The sequence below is a fragment of the Staurois parvus genome, unplaced genomic scaffold, assembly GCF_062004578.1.
Source record: "Staurois parvus isolate SC_StPar_1 unplaced genomic scaffold, SC_StPar_1.0 ptg000249l, whole genome shotgun sequence".
Lineage (NCBI taxonomy): Eukaryota > Metazoa > Chordata > Amphibia > Anura > Ranidae > Staurois > Staurois parvus.
The window spans coordinates 8860698-8883389 of record NW_028318045.1 but is presented as its reverse complement, the minus strand read 5'-3'; the positions used below and the strand labels follow the sequence as shown (position 1 = coordinate 8883389).

General features: G+C 39.6%; 1 protein-coding gene across 7 annotated transcripts in view; it reads right to left on the bottom strand.

Moving 5' to 3' along the window:
* BICD1 (BICD cargo adaptor 1) overlaps nucleotides 1-22692 on the bottom strand; it is a 274101-nt gene that overhangs the window by 53909 nt on the left and 197500 nt on the right. For all 7 annotated transcript variants that reach the window (XM_089680737.1, XM_089680738.1, XM_089680735.1 and 4 more), the window contains exon 5: nucleotides 10917-11999. In XM_089680737.1, the coding sequence (XP_089536863.1) occupies nucleotides 10917-11999 (1083 nt within the window). The remainder of the gene's footprint in view (nucleotides 1-10916; nucleotides 12000-22692) is intronic.

The following is a 22692-nucleotide window of genomic DNA, read 5'->3' as shown; positions in this document are numbered from 1 at the left end:
AAAGCGGCACATTTTTCACAGTTAGAACACTTTAGGACACATTTAACCCCTTGATCGCCGTCCCCCAGTTAACCCCTTCACTGCCCTGTCATCAGTGTCATTAGTACAGTGTACAGATTTTTTGCTGATCACTGTATTAGTGTCGCCGGCGACATTAGATAACGTTAGTATCAGTTAGCGCCCCTTCCAGATAGCGACAGGTTGCCCATCAGTACATCAGTCTGAATTTAAAGTTTTTTTGGGCCTAACCTTCAACACGGGCATTACTAAAAAAATGTATTGCGCTTGTATTGGTCCACAGATCCGATTCATCATATGCCCGTGTTCTCTGCTGCCATGGCCAGGCATAGATATGAGAGTATAACGCGTTTTATGCATTTCAATTACAACACACTCAGTCGTCCTCAGGGTGACCTTGAATTTGAATGGCTCCACAAAACTGGCTATCACATTTTGGGAGACCCTACAATCTGTTTTAAAAAAGTTAAAGTTTAAAAAAAAAAAGTAAAAAAAAAGCATAAAAAATAAAAAGTACAAATTCCCCCAAAAATTAAAAATGAAAAAAAACAAAAATAGTTATAGTTTTTGTTGTTGTTGTTACCGGTCTACTGTTATAATTTTAATGTTTTGTTGTTAACCATTACTGTTTTCTTTGCAGGAATACCATTCAGCTGCAGCACCAACCTGTTTATTCTGACAGCAACAGGAACTTGCTCTCAGAATATACATAAATCAGTGTGGGCAGTGCCGTTGGATGAGATTTTTCATCTGCATTTAAAAAAAAAGCATATATGCCGAAGCATGGGGGCCTGGGGTGGCCAGTGGGTGGATGGCCCCTAAGCTTCGGCATATATATATTTTATAATATATTTTGCCACATTTCATGTGTGCCCACCATTAGAAGCGGATGGATGCGGGGGGGTATATTCTAATGGTGGGCATACCACACACTTTTTATGCCAGAGATATTTCAATAAAAAAGTTGTTTTATTGAGTTACTGTTTTATTGTTAACCATTGCTATTTCCTTTGCAGGAATGTAATTCAGCTGCAGCACCAACTTGTTTATTCTGACAGCAACAGGGTCTTGCTCTCAGAATATACATAAGTAAGTGTGTGCAGTGCTGTTGGTTGAGATTTTTCATCCTCAGTTAAAGAAAGAGCATATATGCTGAAGCATGGGGGCCTGGGGTGGCCAGTGGGTTGATGGCCACTACAACATATATACATATATATATATATATATATACATTTTATTTTATAATATGTTTTGGCATATTTCATGTGTGCCCACCATTAGAAGTAGGTGGATGCAGGGCGGTATATGCTAATGGTGGGCATACCACACACTTTTTCTGGCAGATATTTCTTCTATTTTTCTCATTCAGCCCACAGGCTGCATAAAAAAAAGTACATAGCATATACACCCAACAAAGACCAGTGATATACTGGTATTTCACTAGACTTTGAGTGGTTATACCAGGATGATGTCTGCAGCTGGTATCGTTTTTTTCATCCGGCGATCGGCTTTCATGTAAAAGCAATCCTAGTGGCTAATTAGCTGCAGGATTGCTTTTACAACAGTGGGAGAAGATGCCCCCCTCCCCCGCTGCCATCCACAGCCTTCTCGGGCAGTCCCGTGCCATCAGGGAACCCTGAGAATGCAGCCGGTTTTTTTGCCAGCTGACCATAGAGCTGATTGGAGACTGGAATGGTGCCAATCATCTCTATAGTCTAAGAAAACGGAAGCTACAAGCATTTCATAACTTCAGTTTCGCAGGATATAAACAGCGCCATTTGTAAACTGGGAAAGCATCTGATCACACTGATCTTGGTGAGATTATATAATGTAAACGCAGAGGAGATATCTAGAGTCTGATAGACCCCAGATTTCTCAAAAAAGAATATATGACAAAGCCCATTGAAGTTATAGGGGATATTTGCGTTCCCTGTGATATCATTAAAAGTGATAAAAAATGAAAGAGACTGTAAAAAATAATAAAAAAAATCAAAATAACTTAAAAGAAGCACCCTTGCCCCCCCCCAAGCAGTGACCCCGTGCCAGTATGTTAACAGCGGTTGCACCATGTATGTGAGGTATTGCCGCAAACATCAGATCAAGGGCAGTAATTCTAGCACTACACCTCCTCTGTAAATCTAAAATGGTAGCTTGTAAAGGTTTTTATATTTTTATATTGTATTTTTGTGCATTAAAAGTAAAAAAATTTGAAAAATCGCTGCGCGAGTACTATGTGACATAACAAATTGCAGCACCCACCATTTTATTCACTAGAGTGTCTGCTTTAAAAAAATATATAATGTTTGAGGATTCAAAATTATTTCCTAGCAAAAAATACTGATTTTTTTCATGTGAACAAAAAGTGTCAGAAAAGACTTGGTCTTCAGGTGGTTAGAAGAGTGAGTGATGTGTGGCATAAACTTCTAATGCTGGGCATAAAATGCCCCCACCCCCCAAAATTACCCCTTTTTGGAAAGTAGACACCCCAAACTATTTGCTGAGAGGCATGTTGAGTCAATAGAAGAATTTATTTTTTTACCTTAAGTTTTTGGAAAATGATGAAAAAAAACATTTTTTTTTCACACAAAATTGTCACTTAAATGATTTATTGCTCACACATGCCATGGGTATATGTGTAATTACTCCCCAAAATATATTCTGCTACTTCTCCCAAGTATGGAGGTACCACATATGAGAGACATTTTGGCAGTCTAGCCAACTACAGGACCCCAAAATCCAATAAGCACCTTCAGGCTTTTAAAGGGTTTTATTTCCTCATTACACTTCCTGACTACCTATCACAGTTTTGGAGGCCCTGAAATTCCAGGATGTCTACTTTTGGAAAGTAGACACCCAAGGAATTTGATAAGAAGCATGGTGAGTATTTTGCAGATCTCATTTGTGGCCACAAATCTGTAGAAAATGAAGAAAGAAAACAAAAACATATTTTTTCTTTTTTTTTTTTATATATTTCAAAACCTTGTGAGAAAAAATGAGATCTGCAAAATACTCACCATGCCTCTTTTTAAATTCCATGGGGGTTATTTGGGGGGGGGGGGGTTGGTGCTACCCTGGCCTCCAAAACTGGGATAGGTAGTGAGGAAGTGAAATGAGGAAGTTACGCACTTTCCGGCTTTCAAAGTGGTCATTGGATTTCAGGCTCCTGTATGTGGCTAGGCTCCCAAAAAGTCACAAACATGTGGTATCCCCATACTCGTTAGAAGCAGTAGAATGTATTTCGGGGTGTAATTCCACATATACCCATGGCTTGTGTGAGCAATATATAATTTAAGTGACAACTTTGTGTAAAAAAATAAAAAATGTTTTTGTAATTGTCCAAAAACTTGTGGAAAAAAAAATAAATCTTCCATGAACTCAATATGCCTCTCAGCAGATAGCATAGGGTGTCTACTTTATGAAAAGGGGTCATTTGGGGGTGTTTGTACTATCCTGGTATTTTAGCACCTCAAGAAATGTGATGGGCATCCAGAAAGAAAAAGCTGTGTAAATTCCATTGTCTATACCATTTGTAGATGCTATAACTTTCACACAAAGCAATCAATATACACTTATTGGGATTTTTTTTTACCAAAAACTTGTAGCAGAATACATTTTGTCCTAAATTTATTATTAAATTTTAGTTTTTTGGATATTTTTTATGACAGAAATGAGAAAATATTGTTTTTGTTTTTTTCAAAAGAGTCGGTCTTTTTTGTTTATAGCGCGAAAAATAAAAAGTGCACAGGTGATCAAATACCACCAAAAGAAAGCTCTGTTTGTGTGAAAAAAGGACATAAATTTAATTTATGATCAGCATTGCATGACCATGCAATTGTCAGTTAAACTAGAGTAGCCCTGTATAGCATCAATGGCGTAAATTAAAGTATCTATACCTTAGTTTGTAGATGCTATAACTTTCACACAAAGCAATCAATATACACTTATTGGGATTTTTTTTACCAAAGACATGTAGAAGAATACATTTTGGCCTAAATTTCTGACTAACTTTGAGTTTACTATATATTTTTTTATAGCCAAAAGTAAAAAAAATTTTTTTTTATGTACAGCATTGCATGACCGCACAATTACCAGCTGAAATAGTGCAGCGCCGAATAGCAAAAAAAGGCCTGGTCAGGAAGGGGGGTGAATCCTCAGGAGGGCAAGTGGTTAAACAATGCATATTAGGTATTGCTGCATACACTGGAGAGAGAACAATAATATTAGGGTAATCATACATGGATAACTCTAAACTGAGGACCTGTGAAGGCTTTTATAGGGCTGTCTAAAGAAGGGCTTGATAAATTTGCTCTGAATCTATGAGCTAATTAAAAAATGCAGGAGCCAGTTTTTTTTCTAGGGTAGTGTGGGTTGTCAGCATCTGGGGCAAGGCAACTTTTGGGCTACAAGCTTCACATGTTGCAATTTTCCACGCCACAATCACAGCAAAACCACACCACGTTTTAGGTGTCATTGAAAATAATGGCACCTGAACCTACATTTAGTGATCACAGCGATTCTGCGATCCCAAAACACCCAGTTGTGAATAAAGATGCCCTGGTTCACACATTTACGATTCTGGATGCGGTTTCAAACTCACAGATTCACATTACAGGCTACATATTATGTGTTCCTATTGAGGTGGTTCATAAAGATGCGATCCACAAGCATTGTGTTTTGAGTGCCATTACAAAAAGGAGCTTGTGTGAGTTTGTAGTAGTGCGTTCCAGACTTGCAAGTGATAGAGTAGAGTGGCATGTGGAGATAAGTGTTCATAAAGGATTGCTACTGACAGTTTTGCAGTGAAGTCAATGGAACGCGATTTTGCATTGACGTCAATGGGCCAACTTGGCTCTGAGGAAGAGGTTCTGCCTCGAAACGCACCAGTCATTTGGAGAACCATGCTGTCTTTTTTGTGATGAGCCTTTGATTTTATTCTTTTGTGAGTATACTACTTTTTATTCAATAAATCTAATTTTTAGAAGGTAATGCACTAGGCCCATGCACCCTTTGTTTGTTTCTTTGCACACAGCTTCTTTGGATTTCCATGGTCCCTTGAGGGCAGCAAGGCTTGCATTCCCAAAAAGCACTCCACGTGGGGTTACTGACATTGTGGAGCTCATAGTCCAGCGCAGGAGTTTCAGTATTCATTTGCTCATGGTGACTTGGTGCCTGGGATTTGTTGAGCCCTGGTCTAAGGAACATTTCTATTGTAGTTTTGTTGCACACAATTTTAAGTCTTGACATCTTGTGGTATCTAAATTACTTGCCTCAGTCTCATCATTTATATTTTATAAAATTATGGAGATTTTATTTTGTTTGTGTGCACTATAATTAATTTAATGTTTTTTATTTTTTTTTACTAAAATATAAAACAGTTGCGCTAAAATTGTGCAACAAAAAAAAAACATGACAACTAACATCATTTTACTATTTGGGTCCTCTGCTTTCAGAAAACATATCATGTTGGGGTTTAAAGTGCATTTTCATGTAAGCTCACCAAGCAAATGAGCTGAGCTCAACCTCCTGGCTGTTATCATGATGGTCTCCCAGTTGGGCTCCTATCTGCCCCAAACTCTTGATACTCAAAAAGTCAATGCTGGAGTCCATACATTTTTATATGAAAAAATTAGAATTTTCTGCCCATGATGTCAAAATGTTGTGCTAAAATAACAAATCGCACAATGCGAATTTCCATTTCCACTCATTTTAATGGCACCTAAAAATGCGGTGAGGTTCTGCTGTGATTTTCACACAATAAATTGTGCAGCAATCGCGGCAAACCTCATTGCACAAAGCTTGTCACCCAAAAAGGACCAGGGGCTTCTTTTGGGCGACATGCTTTGTGTGATTCAGGTTTGCCGCAATTACAGTGCGGTTTATCACGTGACAAACGCTGCACATTTTTAGGTGCCATTAAAATGAATGCAATCTGAAATTTACATTCTGCAATTTTAGCAGAGTGTTTTGAAATAGTGGGCAAAATCGCTACAATTCTGCTCGCAATTTCAAAACACTCTGCTAAAATCAATTCAAAATGGCCATATGTGAACGGAGCCCTAAAGTGGAACTTCACTCTCTTAATCAACATTGACTATTTTAAATCCTTATGCTGCTCACATTAGCTAATAGATGGGAAAGTATATATTTACTTGTTTTAAACGATTATTTACATTGCTTTAATCACTTCCTAGTTTCTCTAAGCAAATGATGTTATACATACCAGGAGTCTTCAAGAGGGTTTTTCTCAGCTAAGCACACCCTCCTGCCTATATGCCTGAAGTAAGGACAAATGGATTCCAGAAAGTAATTGCTACATGAATCATCTACCCTTACTCAAGATGGACACAGCCAGAAATTCTAGGGGGTGTTTTTCTAAGTGATTTCTCAGCAAAATAACGCATGGAGACATGGATGGATGAATTAAACAGCAATTTTGGTTTGTGGTGTTCAGAAACAGTGTAGTTCTGCTTTAATTAATACAGAGCCTTATTAACGTGTGTCCTTTATATCTGCCAGGAGTTTAGCTTCAAGCAAGAGTTAACTGCTTGCCTTCTCGAAAAACGATGCTTTGTCATCTCACCGCCTTCAAAGGTGCCACCAAAGACAAACTTCTGTAACTAGCCTGGGGTAGACCAGTGAAAAATGACAGCTGAATGGTTACTGCACCTTATGCATTACTTTACTAAGCCAACTGGATATCATAATGCCAAAAGTAAATGTGTACACAGTAGGTATGAGAAGACATTTTTTAAAAGATAGTAAACAGCCAGCTGGCACAGGCTATGTCTATACCTGGGCTCTCTGCCAGCATTGTTCTAGGTTACTATAGAGTGATTATTGTCTTTTATTAACACAGTCACCCTAAAGTAAGTATGAACTCCTGGAAAATATTATTGCTTTATCAAATAAATAATTGTAATCTCTAACAAGCAAGGCCCCCTCATCCCTCTTGTTAAAATAATTGTATTTAGTACCTTAGTATGATGGGCAGTACACATATACTGTAGACCAGTGGTCTCCAAACTGTGGCCCTTTAGCTGTATTTATCCAGCCCTTAGAGCACTATTTCATCCACTGACACCAACAATGGGGAATAGTTCCTCCCAATGACACCAACAGTGGGGCACAATTTCTCCCAATTACATCAATATGGGGCACAATTCTCCCCAATTACACCAACAATGGGGTACAATTCCTCCCACTGACATCAACAATGGGGCATAATTCCATCCAATGACATCAAAGATTCGGCACAATTCCTCTCAATTACATCAACAATGGAGCACTATTCCTCTCAATTACACCAATGATGGGGCACTATTCATACCACTGACACCAATAATGGGGCACTAATTATCCCACTAAAATCAATGACAGGGCACTATTCCTCCCAATTACGCCAATGATAGGGCACTATTCCTCCTACTGACACCAACAATGGGGCATAATTCCTTCCACATACACCACCGATGGGGCAGTATTCCTCCCTCTAACACCAATGATGGGGGTACTATTCCTTCCACTGACATCAAGACATTTTTTACTTCCATTGGTCTTAGTCTGGCCCCCGCAAAATCTGAGGGACAGTAAACTTTCCCTTTGTTTACAAAGTTTGGAGACCCCTGCTGTAGACAATGACAAAAGGTTAGAAAAGAATAAGGACGTTTTTACTGTCATTCTAAAGACATGCTATACATAAATGGAAATAAGGTACTCAGGTTCTGGTGCGCAATAATGAAATCAAGAAAGACAAATGAATAAATTAAGTAAAAAAAGTAAACAGTTAAACACAAGTATACAGCTAAAAGCGGGAAGATAAATACAAATAGTATAAGTAATACCAATTTGTTCAACAACTGCACATAAAAAATAGCAAGATATTTAATAAGATTGCAATAACAACTACCATAAGGTACAGTATTATCAATCTCAAATTGCATCGGTACCCAGAAAAGTAATAATACTAATAATAACAGCAGTAATTCAGGTTGAAGCAGAATTGGCCAATCCTACATCAGCGAAAAGGCTGTTCCTCAGTTTGTTGGTTCTAGTCCTAATGCTGAAGGGCGGGGGAACAGACAGTTCATAGACAGGAAGAGTACCTTTTTCCAACCCTTTAAAATAATGCACAATTTTTAGGCACCCCTAATAGTTTTACATATTGCAGCGGCATCCACACACATAGGACACCCAACATTAGAGATGATTTATTCTTGCAAAGCAAATACACTTTTGTACATTGGTACTGACCAGGGGCGGACTGACATCTCATGGGGCCCCCGGGCAATAGGGGATCATGGGGCCCCTGTGTCCTTGCTCAAACTCAAAAAAGCCTATGAAAAAGGTACCAGGGGCATCTCATGGGGCCCTCTACTGACCCCGGGCCCTTGGGCAGTGCCCGAGTTTCCAAATGGTCAGTCCGCCCCTGGTACTGACTATATTCCAGTATTTGTGCTCACTCCTTTTCTCTCCACCATGATGCTAACATGACCCCAGTGCTGACAGAGAGGTGTGAGGGGTCAAACATGGATGCTGTGCAGGTGACAGACATCCTTCTTATCAACTGATGGTGTCAGCAGTTGTTAGAGTGCTGGCAGCTGGCCCACACCCAGGTTGTAATGTTGCACAATGAAAACCTATAGCTATGGGTATATATGGTTATACATTTTGTCAAGGCACCCCTGAAGAACCCAGAAGGCACCCTGGGTGAAAAAGGCTGCCTTATAATATTGAGGGACATCTTCTTACACTTGCTATTGTAAATATGATGGTGGACAGATTGCTGCTGATAATTCTCTGAGCAGTCTTTATCATCCGCTACAGTGCCTGTTTATCGGCAGCAGAGCAATCGCTGTACCAAATGGTAATACAAAAAGCGAGGATGATTACTACCACATACCTATAAAAGAAGATGAGGACTAAAGAACCAAAATCAGCACACTTCCATCTTCTCAGAAAGTAAAGTAATTGGTAGGCCTTCTTTACTATGCTGGCTGTATTGACACTCCAGGTGAGGTTTTTAGAGATGTGCACCCCCAAATATTTAAAGCAAGGGATCATCTGAACAGCTGTACCCCCAACATAGAGAGGAAGGGGAATAATACTGGTCTTCCAAAAATCCACAATTGAAAGACATGCATACAAGCAAAGCAATTTTTAACTTCTAAAATGAAGGGCTAAAAATCCATCCACCTCATTTATGTGCATGGAGGAATGTGTTAAGATTTCTTTTCATTCAGCTCATTAGCTGAATTAAAAAAATTAACAGTACCTATTAGCCATCATAACAGATTAGTTATCTGGTGATTGCAACATTGGCATCAAGCAACAGCCTGATCCCACTAACGAAGGAAACTTTCTGAGTGATAGCAAGGGCTCTGTTCAGAGTATGCTTCCCACACAGCTAGGAATGTCATAGTTTATATAACTTCTTAGTAAGGTAGGCTGTCTCCCCTGAAAGTAATACGACTTATAATGTGGCCAAGGTCCTAATATAATACTACTTTCTCTCAATTAATAACTACTAAAAAGGACCAGCTGGACATTGTAGGAATCCTTTTAATTTTTGTCAGATTTCATTCTAAAACATAAGGTATCTACATGTCTTATTTCCATCATAAATCCTTAAAATATGGGTCCGTTCATTCCATTGCGCTGCGGTAATGCAAGTGTACCCACAACATGCAGAAATGCACTTTACATATGTAGATATGCTGTGGGACCATTTAATTTCACACAGTATTCATACAATGATAGTTATTCCTTTATGTACCTGGGCCAAACTACATATCCAGAACAGTTGATTGTATCAGAGATAGTCTGATACTGTAGAATCACTATTCCAAACTGCATTCAGCTGTTTCAGGCTTATTGGCTTGGGGAACTTGGTTAGCAATGTGAAAGCATAACCAGAGAAGTTATGGTGGTGGGACAAAAATAAACCCAAATCCCTCCAATGGATCTGTGCAAAACATCTGTTTGGCCTTCTTAATATAGAAGCCATGTACAAGTCTCCATTTCAGCAGTGGAGGATGTTCTCATTCCTTTTGGCCCACCGAATCATAAAATATCTGATTATTCTTTCTTGTTGTTTCTTGTCAAGTTTCAAAAATTCCTAAATAGAAACCATTACAGCCAGTTTTGATCTCTCTTACTTTTCTCTGTGCTACAAAGGAAAACACAATCATTCCATAGATTTGAATTGGCAGAAGCAATTTCCCATCCAATTCTTTGGGATGGCAATACTCAGGTGTGGGCAGTTTGGCACTAGATTTTTACTGGCTGAGCTGCAGACAGCGTAGAAAGCTACATCCATTAGAGGAGGAGTATGGACATACAGTAGCAAGGGGGGAGGAAGTGTACTTTAAGCCTGGATACACAAGGGAAAGTTTTTTTTACAAATCACCAAGAAGGTAACACAACTGCCATGTTTGTTTGGAACTCCTGGACTCAGTACCTTTATCCTTGACACCATCAATGTTATACTGTGGTAAACAACATACATGATGAAGAGAGCAAGAGAATGGCTGCCATAAAGACAAAAGGTTCTCTTTCTCACCATAGCTCCTCCAACCACTTTTCTAAAGTAGAGGTAGGAGAAACTGGCTGATCACTGAAATATGAAGGTGTTTTTATTAAGTCAAGCAATATGGAACATTGTGAAACTTACTGTCAAATAATTGACATTCAGTATTTTAATGATGAAAACATCAGCCTTGAACCTTCACCTTCTGCTGGTTGTTATTCAGCACTGCAGTTCTAGTATCACTTTAAAAACAATTAATGAGCTCAGGCAAGCACAACAGAGAACTGAGCTGCAGCCTAACAACCAACTGATGGCTGAAATTTACAGGTGAATTTTGACAGTTAATAAACCAAGTGTGTACTATAGAAGTTACCTGTTTGTTTGCCTTTAACACAGCTCTAAGAGTTGCTATTTGTTCCCGTTTGGTGCTAAGCAAAGACTTTAGTTTGAGGATCTCCTCCATTAAGGCTTCCTTGTCTTTATCAATCATTGGCGCCAATTCCCTAGCTGCAGCCCGCTGGCGTGACAACTGTAAGGACTTGTCCACGGCCTTTTGCAAATGTTTAATTTGATCCCTGATTATGGCATTGAGGTTGTAGATGTTCATTGGCTCCTTACGAATATCACTAGATTCAGATACAGGGGAGGATGGGGGGGCAGTGATGACAGGGGAAACAGTAGCAGACTTTTGAGGAGTGGGCTCCCTACTGGAATCTATACTATCTTTTGGGACTGATTCACAAGGGCTTCTTGCCTCCACTGGAGAAGCCATACCCCGCCTGGCCAGCCTTGGGGATAGAAGTCCTCTGGGGTCATCTGGACCCTTCAAGCTTCCACTACGGGTACCCTTACTTTGCCTGTAGTAGTCCAACATAACTCTGTTTGGTGTTTCATTGTTACATAGACATACATGATGGTAGAGTTGGGCTAATTCTTCACTAAAAGTCACTAACTCATCCTGAGCTGTATTAAGGGTGTTATGGGTTTCATTTGCTATAGCAGTCATTATCTGTAGCTCCCTCTCCAACAGAATCAGTTTGTCACTACTCTCCCTACGGGCCTTCTCCAGACCCATAACCCGTTCGTCGTAGATCTGGATCCTCAAATCCAGCTTTGTCTTCTCTTCTGTGTAGCTCTCTGCATGCTTATTGTATTTTTCCTTTAAGGCTTTAAGTTCTGCTTTGAGGTCTATCACCTCTGTAACGGCAACTTTATATTTGCATTCCAGGATCTCCAGGCCATTAATGTCAACCTCATAGTCATGAGTCTCCTCTCCAGACACTTTAGCTTTATCAGAGTCCAGCTCTTTGGCGCTGTGGAGCCTCCTCATGGAATTCATGTTTTCTGTAAGTCTATGGACCCGTTCGTGCTGCTCTGTTAAGGCTCCTTTTGTATGTTCCAGCTGAGTCTGAGACTCTTGTAGGTTGGTTAACAGAATTGCTTTTTCCCTTTCAACCTGTAGAGGAACATAACATTAGTTAGATTAGGAAACACACAAATACCATGCAAGATATTTCTATAAATCTTTCAAGGATCTCTGTATATGAGAAAACAGCATAAAAAAGGAGCAGTTCAGTCAACTGTCCACCCTTACCTAAGAAACTAAAATTCAGTGTTATAGCTACTGTATTTGTTCAATGGAACTCATCAACAGAGATATCTGGAGGTCACCACCCAGCCTAACTTTTGAAAACTGCTCCATGATGCTACTGACAAACCTCAGTTCTTTCTTCATGCTTTGATTGTTTTTCTGCCTTCTGGCTAACTTAGTGGACAGTCACGTGAAAAGGAAAGTCAGGAAACAGGTTTTGGGTTTTTGTCAAGTGCGTGATGGAGAAGGTTGCAAAGCCAAGATCTGCATTAGTTTCAAGAAAAAAATGTTTACAGACTAATGAAAATGGAGGATTTAAAGACAATGCAGGACAGGTCCCAAGAACCACTAAAATTACAGCTGTCGCTACCTTTTTAACAAATGTTATCTGTTATTGTGGGTGTATGCACCTTGGCAACCAAAAATGTTTTCCTAATCTGATCTAAATTGCTTTTAACTGCATTAATTGGTACACCCTGGTATACAGAACTCCTTTAAAGCCCAACTATAGTATCCAAGAAAAATAAAATAAATCCACTTGACTTTTAAAAATAAAAAAGCAACTCCACGTAGACTCCCAATGATCTAATGCTGGTCCTCTTCAGATTTGAATGGCTGGTATCAAACATCATTCAACTCACTTCCTGAGAGCCCAGGGCATAAAGGATCTGTTTGTTATCAAGCTGTCTGGGCTCACAGGAGAATGCTGCATAGAAAGGCACTATACTGTGTGCAGCATTCAGGAACTGTTCACTGCTAAAGGGAGGAAGACATCACGTGACTGGACCTAAGCCAAACTGAGCTTTAACATACAGCATTCTATATATTTAACTGTTGTTTTAACAAGATATCCAGTTGCAGATGTTTTGTTTACAATCAGGCTCTTATAAAGCCTAACTTGCTAGATTCAAACGCCCTGTCCATCAACATCAATTTAAAGCAAACCTGTACAATGCACAGCGATACAACAAGTTGGCTGGTACATAAGGTCATACATAAGGTCATAAATGCAATACCTGTGTCAATGATACCTCTCTGGTCAATCCATACTCTGCTAGGCATAGTGCCACATACCTGCTTTTAGCATACTTTAAAATACATAGAGTGTCAATATGGGGTGCAATGACATAGGTGGAGTAAGCAACAGACCCGGGTTACTTACATGTAATATGCAAATGATGGATACAACATCTTTGTTCAGCAAACATATATACTGTATGTGCACACCTAACGCAACATGATGTAGACACCTCAAATGGAAATGCATTTTGAAAGATTCAGCACGGCGTTGCCAGCTCTGAGTTCCCTGTGATGTGGGTGGTAATGTCAATAGCTATTAGATTGGTGACAACCAATTGAACAATGCGTTCACTGCTCCATATTGCCTTAGTAGGAATTAGGCAGCTGTGGAAATGTTAATTCTCCACTAAATCCTGGTCTTTAATTTGCTGAAATATCTGGTCTCTTAGGTGACAGCTGAACTGGGTTGTCAGTCAGCAGAAGTGTGGTTAGCCTCACCCAAGACTACTATTTGCTAAGCCCACTGCTTACAAAACTGACACAAGGGTACACAAGGTCGCCCTGTATGAACATACAGGGCGAAATCCTCCAATTGCTCTGTCAATAAGAAAAACAACTAGCTGTTTTTTGAGACAAAGACAGGTAATTCAAACTATGCTGGCAATTGAGCTTCACAACAATGTAGTTACTCATGTCTGGTTCCCTTTAAAGCTAACTATAGCCATGAGATGACAGTTACCTGATTTGGCTAGACTTGACAATGATCTCATCAGCTATGGGGGTATGGCCTTAGCCAAATAACCTGAAGAGGAAGAACTGATCAGAGAATGGGAAAACCCATCCTATTCACTAATACTGTCAGAGGTAATCTTTTTCTCTTTCTTCTCCCTCTTTCTTTAGCAAATGTTAGGCCAAATGTTTGTGTCTGTGACATCTCCGCATGATGGGAAAGCATGAGACTGATTAGGTATTGCATGCAAGTCTGCACTTACAATATTTAGTAACAGAGTCCCAAAATAAGTTTTTCAGTGGACTCCAGGGTAACCAATTACAAATCAGCTTTCACCAACCAAACCACACTAAGAATCTAAGTACACAACTTTACAGTATTTTAGTGAAGTGGTTTTTGGATCTTTCTACATTTTTCACAATAACCTAACTAGTTATCCTTATGAAACTACTGATTGCAGTTCTTAAGGATCTATGTACACTGGGCATACAAAAATGCTGCTCATACAGGCATTTTGCATTTTTTTTCTTCAGTCTTTAGAAGCAGCTGTGTGTGTAATGCATCTACATTAGGGAGTTTACAGGTGTATTTTCAGAGGAAAAAAAACCTTAAGAATTACGTTTTTAGAGGATCTTTCCGGCAGAAAAAAAACGCTTAACACCCAAAAATGTGGCATTTAGGAACCTTTGTCATTTTCAAGTGTACACTGAAAAATGAGCAGAGGGGAATGTTTTGGAAAGAAAATGCCTTTAAAAGCAAATGCCCATAAACTCTCATTAACTCTTGTATACAATACGAACCACTATGAGCATTTTTTAGGTTCCTTTTTTCTGCCAGAGATTCTGCCCCTAGTGTGCATGAACCCCAAATAAACTTCATTAGGGAGGATATAGTGGCTAAGTGCACCAGACAATCTGAGAAATTATCCATGGTGCACAGCACACTGATAAAATATTAATATGAAAATAATGTATAATGCAACATAATAATACACACACGCAGACTGCAGTGGAATTAAAATATTAATTGGAGTAAACGTCAAGACTACTGCAACTCAGTCACCTTCAATAATTTGTGTTTAAGAAGACAAATGTCAAAATTAGATATATATTAAGACAACTTGAATAATAAACATTTTTAGGCTTTCTTGGGATGCCTGCTATGTTCCTGCCCTTTAACATGAATGCTGACATTTCTTTATGAAATGAAGAGACAAAAAAGCCAGCATCACTTGCTATAAAACCCCACCCATGAATATGAAATCCCTCCCAGAAATAACACCCCCTAACAGCCAGACAAAAGACAACCCTCAGAAATTTGAACAACTATAAACAGGAATTGTAACTGTTTGCTTTTCTAAACATTTAGAAATAGTGCTAGCAATCATACCCAATATAATATTTAATTTCTTACAAACAGATAGTGGGAAGGGTGCCATAACTTACCCAATCATAGGTTTGTTTGTTTTTTAAGTAGAAACCCCTATAAAGGGTGGCACCACCTCTAAAATCTAGTCATAGATTAATGCACTCCTGATCTTCAAAATACAGCCCTGCCCAAGAGCAAAGCTAGGTACAAGAATAGTTGAATAGTTTTTGTGCTTGTTTGTACTCAATGTCAGCCCTGTGGAGCTTATTGTTAATGTTATTGACATAAAAGCAGTACAGTGACATATGATAGCCTCTTTCCCGGAAGATGTGAAGATACTACAATAATAATGATCTCAGGTTCTGCCACTGCAGGAATATCATAAATAACCGTAACCACTATTATGCTGAGTTATAATGTTTTATGGCCACTGTAAGAAGAATGGTGCTGAGGTTACATTTAGGCATCTATTACTATACTATAATTTAAACTTAATGCATTCATTTATGTACATTCACACATAAAATATGAAAGTTTAATCTGCTCAAAAACACTAACATACACTAGTGGTCACATGAGAAGGTAATCATAGCAGTCCTTATTATGACTGTCATGCACAGTGTTCGCCCTCCATTTTACCCAACGTGGGCAACCTTTGCTACAGAAAAGGGCTCATTTTTATATGAAGATTGCTTTTGATATTCCTGGACTAAGGTTGGTTCTTCAACTGTCCCTGCGTGCCACCTAGGCATAGGCTGGAAATAGTGCACAGTGGCCCTTCAAATGCAGCATGGTCTGCAGTGTTTATGCTGCGTCACATGCTGTAGGCCCTTTGGTTTACATTCTCTTCCTCTCCAGTCTCTGTATGAAGTTCCTAAAGAGTAAGACACACTTACACACAACTGAACACACTTACAAAAAACATTCTGCTCCCTGAGGACGTCGAATGACGAAACGCGTAGGGTGGGGCTTGAGTGGTGTGATGTCAGCATGTTCTCAGTGATCGTTACAGCACACGTGCAATGTGGCTGGGTCTGTCTATTGGCATCTGATTATGCTGGCTGCGCTGGTGTCGGCTGGACACCGTTTTTTGTAAGTATGTTCAGTTTTAATAAAGCAACGATTTTAAGAGGTACTGCACCATGAGCTTCTGTTTTTGTATATTCCGAGTGGCCATTCCAACACCCTCTGAATAGGATGGGATATGAATGAAGTGGATCTACAGAGTCACAGAGTCTCTTGCAGAGTATTGCTCCAGGATTAGAGAAGATCGTTTTTTCCAAGCCAAAGCTTTGTTTCAACTGTCTACAGATCATTGCTCCCAGAGCAGAAAAGCGCTTATGCTGTTTTATAACATAATCAGCATATTGCTCTGGTGAGTTTATTCAGTTTATTTGGTGGTGGATACACTTGATGGATTTCGTTGAATTTTCTTCATCTTCACTACTAAATTATTCTTTTGGGACTTTTAATGATTGATTTAATTTTGGTATGATATGTTTTGGGATCAATATGATTTAGATATATTTTTGTTATGGACACCTTTATTTCTTTAATTTTGTATCTTTTGACTGGTGCAGTCTGTGTATTTTTGTATCTGTATGCACCTTTATATAGGGCAGATTTTGTAACTGGTTTTATTGATATAGAGATTGACAGTATTAACATTATTATTATCGTTCTGGCGCCACCTATATTTTTTTAGTTAGGAAATGAAAAAAGGCAGAATCCCAAATGACCCAAATTTCCAGTAAACATGAGTGGGGAAGTGTTTCAAAGATCAAGAGAAACATTTCTGAAAAATTATGCATGGGTGGGATTATATTGTGAAATAAGCATCAGATATATATTTTTCATATTAAGCCTTGGTTCAAACCAGTGCGGCTTTGAAATCGCGCTACTTTGTGCAGCTTCAAAGATGACTATTCAGTGCGACTTCATTGCGGCGTACTGATACTCTGTCCTCATTTAACAGATGTCAATGCAAGTTGCGATGAAATTGCACAAAAGTAGTGCAGGATCCTTTTTCAAAGACGCTGTAACTGATCTGAATGCTTCCATTGTTGCTAATGGGGTGCGACTTGTCATACGACTTTGAGCTCTCAAGTCACATGACAAGTCGCACTGACTTGAACCAGGGCTAAATAATTGCTAAGTAATGTATCAGTGTAAGATTTTATTTAGCATGTAATAAAAACCTGTAATTTGAATGAATACCCAGATAATGCATCTAATAAATACCCAGATATGTCAGTGTAAAACTTCCAGGTATTTATTAGCTGTCATTAAGATCACTGTACTCATTGACATATTTGTCCAGAAGGATGTTTATGTATCTCCCCATCAGTACCTATTTGCTATACCGAGATGACAGAATCATGAAAATTCTGTTAGGTGCCTTTCACACGGCAAATCTGATCAGGTCTGCCCAGGGGCGGACTGACCCTTTGGAAACTCAGGCCCTGCCCGAGGGCTCGGGGTCAGTAGGGGGCCCCATGAGATGCCCCTGGTACCTTTTTCATAGGCTTTTTTGAGTTTGGGCAAGGACACAGGGGCCCCATGATCCCCTATTGCCCGGGGGCCCCATGAGTTGTCAGTCCGCCCCTGGGTCTGCCTGTCTATTTTTCAGGCAGACCTGATTGGATAATCCATTCATCTCTCTGGACAGGTGGGAGTAAACAGTCCATTTACATTCACCTACCTCCGGGTCTGATCCACTAAAAGAAAGTGGAAGGGGCTTAGTCCTCTTCCTATTAGGCAAAGCAGATCAGAGGGCAGTCGAGTGTAAAACAGACAGTGGAGTCAGTTTACTCACCAACTGCCTATAAAGCAGAGCGGGCTCTGTCCATGTCCATTCTGCAGAAACTGAGCAGACACAGGTATGTCATCCGCCCGCTCTGCTCCGATCAGCAAGGTATCTGTGAGCATATCCCTTGCTGATCAAGATAGAGTCCACCCCATCTGAAAGGGGCTTTAAAGAAAAACTCCGGGATAGGTAAAAAAAGAAATCACCCATTAGTACATCCCTCTACACAAAACACTAAACAGTTAATACAATTTTTAAATTCCTTACCATTTAGGAGAAAAGTCTAATTGAATTATCATGACTTCATCTCTGTAATTCAAAAGATAACAGCATCTCCTCTGCCAAGGAGGAAGTATAATAGCAGGGATTACATCCTTTAGATTGTAAACTCCACGAGCTGGGCCCTCATATTCCTTCTGTACTGAAATGTTTTGCAATTGTACTGTCTCCCTTATATTGTAAAGCGCTGCTCAAACTGTTGGCGCTATATAAATCCTGTGTTATAATAATATAATATCCTCTTCTCTCTCTCTGCATTAACCACTTGAGCTCCAGAGGATTTACCCCCCTTAATGACCGGGCCTCTTTTTGCTACTCGGCGCTGCACTAATTCAACTGATAATTGCGCGGTCATGCAATGCTGCACCCAAACGAAATTTATGTCCTTTTTTTCACACAAATAGAGCTTTCTTTCGGTGGTATTTGATCATCTGTGCTCTTATTTTTCACGCTATAAACAAAAAAAGGCCAAAAATTTTGAAGAAAAACAATATTTTTTACTTTCAGCTATAAAAAATATATAGTAAACTCAAAGTTGGTTATAAATTTAGGCCAAAATGTATTCTGTTCCATGTTTTTGGTAAAAAAAATCCCAATGAGTGTATATTGATTGCTTTGTGTGGACGTTATAGCATCTACAAACTATGGTATAAATACTGCAACTTACGCCATTTTTCTGCTATACAGTGCTGCGCTAGTTTAACAGACAATTGCGTGGTCATGCAATACGGTACATAAATGAAATTTACAACCTTTTTTTTCCCCACAAATTGAGCTTTCTTTTGGTGGTATTTGATCGCCTGTGCGGTTTTTACTTTTTGCGCTATAAAAAAAAAGGCTGACAATTTTGAGGAAAAAAAAACAATATTTTGGACTTTTTGCTATAAAACATGTCCAGTAAAAAAAAATGCAAAAATTAAATTTAGTCATAAATTTCTGCCAAAATGCATTCTGCGACATGTCTTTGCTAAAAAAAAAAACAATACGTGTAAATTAATTGGTTTACGTGAAAGTTATAGCGTTTACAAATGGCGGGAAAGATACTGGGATTTTTAGGTTTTTTTTTATACTAATAATGGCGGCAATCAGTGAATTATGGCGGCGATCAGTGACTTATGGCAGCAACCAGCGACTTATGGCGGGACTGCGGCAGACATTCTGACATTGGGGGGGTACTGACTTGGGGTCATTGACATCCCCAAAAACACTAATACAGTGATCAGTGCAAAAAGAAAAACACTGACACTGTACTAATGGCACTGGGGAGGAAGGGGTTAACTTTATTTTGCAGGGAAGGGTTATCTGAGTGAGGGGTGTTTTACTAGGGGGCGGGGGTGTGTGCTGCACAGGACACCGCTGATCGAGAGAGAGAAACTCTTCTGTCTCGATCAGCTCGTCCTCGAGCTGACCAGGAAGTGACAGACAGCACAGCTACTGCAGCTGTGCTCTCTGTCACTGTTTACCGCCGATCGCTGGGAAACAGCCGCTAAGGACCGGCTGTGACCCGGCGACTGACATCCGCGGCGGTGATCAGTGGGACAGATAGGGCGGCGGCGCGCCCCGCGCATGCCCCTATTTGTTTACAAAACACACGTTTTAAAACGTGGTTTTGCCTGCCAGTGCCGCCCTGCCGCCGTATTTCTACAGTGGCTGGGCAGCAAGTGGTTAAAAGGAAACTACAGTTCCCATCATCCACAGGGAATTGTAGTGAATGTAGGCAGGTACACTAGTTGTATACATGTTGACTGTAACTGAGAGTCTCGGTCCGCCCACCACTGCAAGTGGGGCTGAATTACATCACTGCTTCCTGGAGAAAGAACTACAGAAGGGATGTGCCCAAACCAGTGGCTGGGGAAATTGGGAGGCATAGCAGGAAACAAAATAAAATTGACGGTTTGATTTGAAAATGAATAGGCTATTTCAGAGCAACTATTAAGTGAACCAGAAGATGGATGACATATTCAGTGAAGGTAGGAAATTAGCAACAAGGACAGGTAAATACATTTTTGCCCAGGGTTCTGCTTTAAATGTGCAGTTTTGGGCACTGCTACAATCTCTCCTTGCATCTTGCTACAAAGTTACAATGTCACAATCTGATAACTGGAGGAGAGGAGTAGGTTTCCCCAGTCTGCAACAAAATGATTGTATTATCTCAATCTCATTCTAAACAAAGTAACTGGACTGGAGCTCTAGGATTGTGTTTTAATGATAAAGGATGGAGCTTTGTTGGAAAATGATACTGCTGCTATATATTGTGCTGATATGTCAGGAATTTATTCATAGAAACTTGTAAAGTTACATAAGGATCCACTTTAAACAATAGTTGAATTGTTCATCTTATATTTTCTGGAGGTTATATGAGGCCATTATATGTCCTGGTAATCTTACTAATACTGTGGAATTAAACTTTTGCCCTTGGGAGTAAGGAGTCTATATTTATAGCAATGCAAGTCCATTATCCACATGCTGAAATCAATAATGTCAACAGTGAAATACTGACCACACTGAACAAATAGTAATCCCTTCATTTTTGTGCATTCTTCAGCGAAAGGAAGAATGGAAGAATCATTTTGATTGATGAGATGCATTTCAGCAGAGGCAGACTTTATGATGTATGTGATCCCTACCACACCTACACACAGTTGGATTGGTGTTAAAAATGTAATTCCAGACAAATTTTTTTTTTTTCGTTTCAGGTAGAGTGGGAAAGGATAAAACCTATTTTAGGATTGTATTGCTGTGTCCCCACTGGGCAGATTTCCCCTAATTTCCTGTCTTGGTGACTACAGAAGAAATCAACAAATAGACCTGAAAACTTAAAGCAGAACTTAAATGTATCTAACCAGCACAAACTGAAAATGTTGTTTAGTTCACTTTTATTATTCAAAGCAAACAATTCCATCAATCCACATCTCCATGCCCTATTTTGTTGAGAAATCACTTTGAAAAATAACCCATAGTCATCTTGAATATGGGCTGATGATTCATGTAGAACTTACATCCTGAAATCCATCTGCCCTTAGCTCAGGCATGCTAGCAAGGGGGTGTACTTAGCTGAGAAAGAACTTCCTCCCCTCCTCCAGATGAAAGGAAAAAAAATGCATTTGAAGACTCCTGGGATTTATGACATCATTTTGGCATAGGCCAGAAACCAGCAAGCAACTTAAGAAATGAAAAAAAGTTTAAAGCATAAGTTCACCTTTGGAACATGTTACATGTTCCACTGATATTTAGGGTGGAATATGTAATATGCTCCATCTCCTGCTTCCTTTCCCCCTGATCCCCCTCCCTGTGACAGCAATCTGTCAGAATTTAAAAACAGTGTGACCTTGCAGGGCTCCGCCCACATGGCCGTATCATTCATTCACAGAGGTCTGTGAGTGAATGAACTACAAGTACCATCGGCCGCCGCAGCCGATTGCTTTTAGTTCTCAATGAGAGCTGGTGAGAGCTCTCATAATTGATTGATTCTTCCTGGAATTCAGCAACTGACTGAGTATCTGCAGGAGTCTGGCATTGTACCCGTGATTTGCTGACTGTGGGTGCAATGCTTTACAGGCTACAGTTAAAAAAAAAAATTTCACCTGAAAAATCATGCGCATATTTTTTTTTAAAAGGCGAACTTATCCTTTAAAACAAGTAAACACAATACAGCTTTTTATTTACTAGCAGCATAAGGATTAAAAATAATTAACCCCTTAAGCCCGGCTCCTTAAGAGGTTTCTAATGCTGGGAGGTGGGGTTTCTGATCATGTAACTGCTGTGATTGGCTGTCACAGTGGTCACATGATAGGAAAGCTCCAATTGCAAGTAGAGCACGTGCTCTAGGTACAGCTCTGTTTACATTCTGGTACACATAAATGTGGCCTCTCGGCATTAAGGCCCACCTTGAGAGGCTGCATATATGTGTACCACTGGCGGGAAGATGTTAATGTTCATTCAGAGAGTTTAGTTCTGCTTTAACTGAGATTCTAGCACTTGTCTGCTCTAGTAATAAAATATTTGGGTTTTATTTGCTGTCTGGGTCCCCTATTTCTACTCATTTCCTCTCCAGGTGTTGGGAGTCAGACCAAATAGAATGCAAATGTGAAATATCTTTAATAAGGATGAGATTAATGTACTTGGGTTTAGATATATGCCGGTTTGGCAAAAGTCACCAATGTTTATAATTTAGGCCTGGAGTGAGGAAGTAGATTGCAGCTTAAAATAAGAGATCATTTTCTTCTGTTAAGAAATTAGCACCACAGCTTTTAAGCCTGTTTGGATAGACTGCTATATGTTGGCTATACAACAAGCATGTAGCACCCTCCTAGTCAGCTAATGGGGAGCTATATCCCAATTGTTAGACAGAAGGG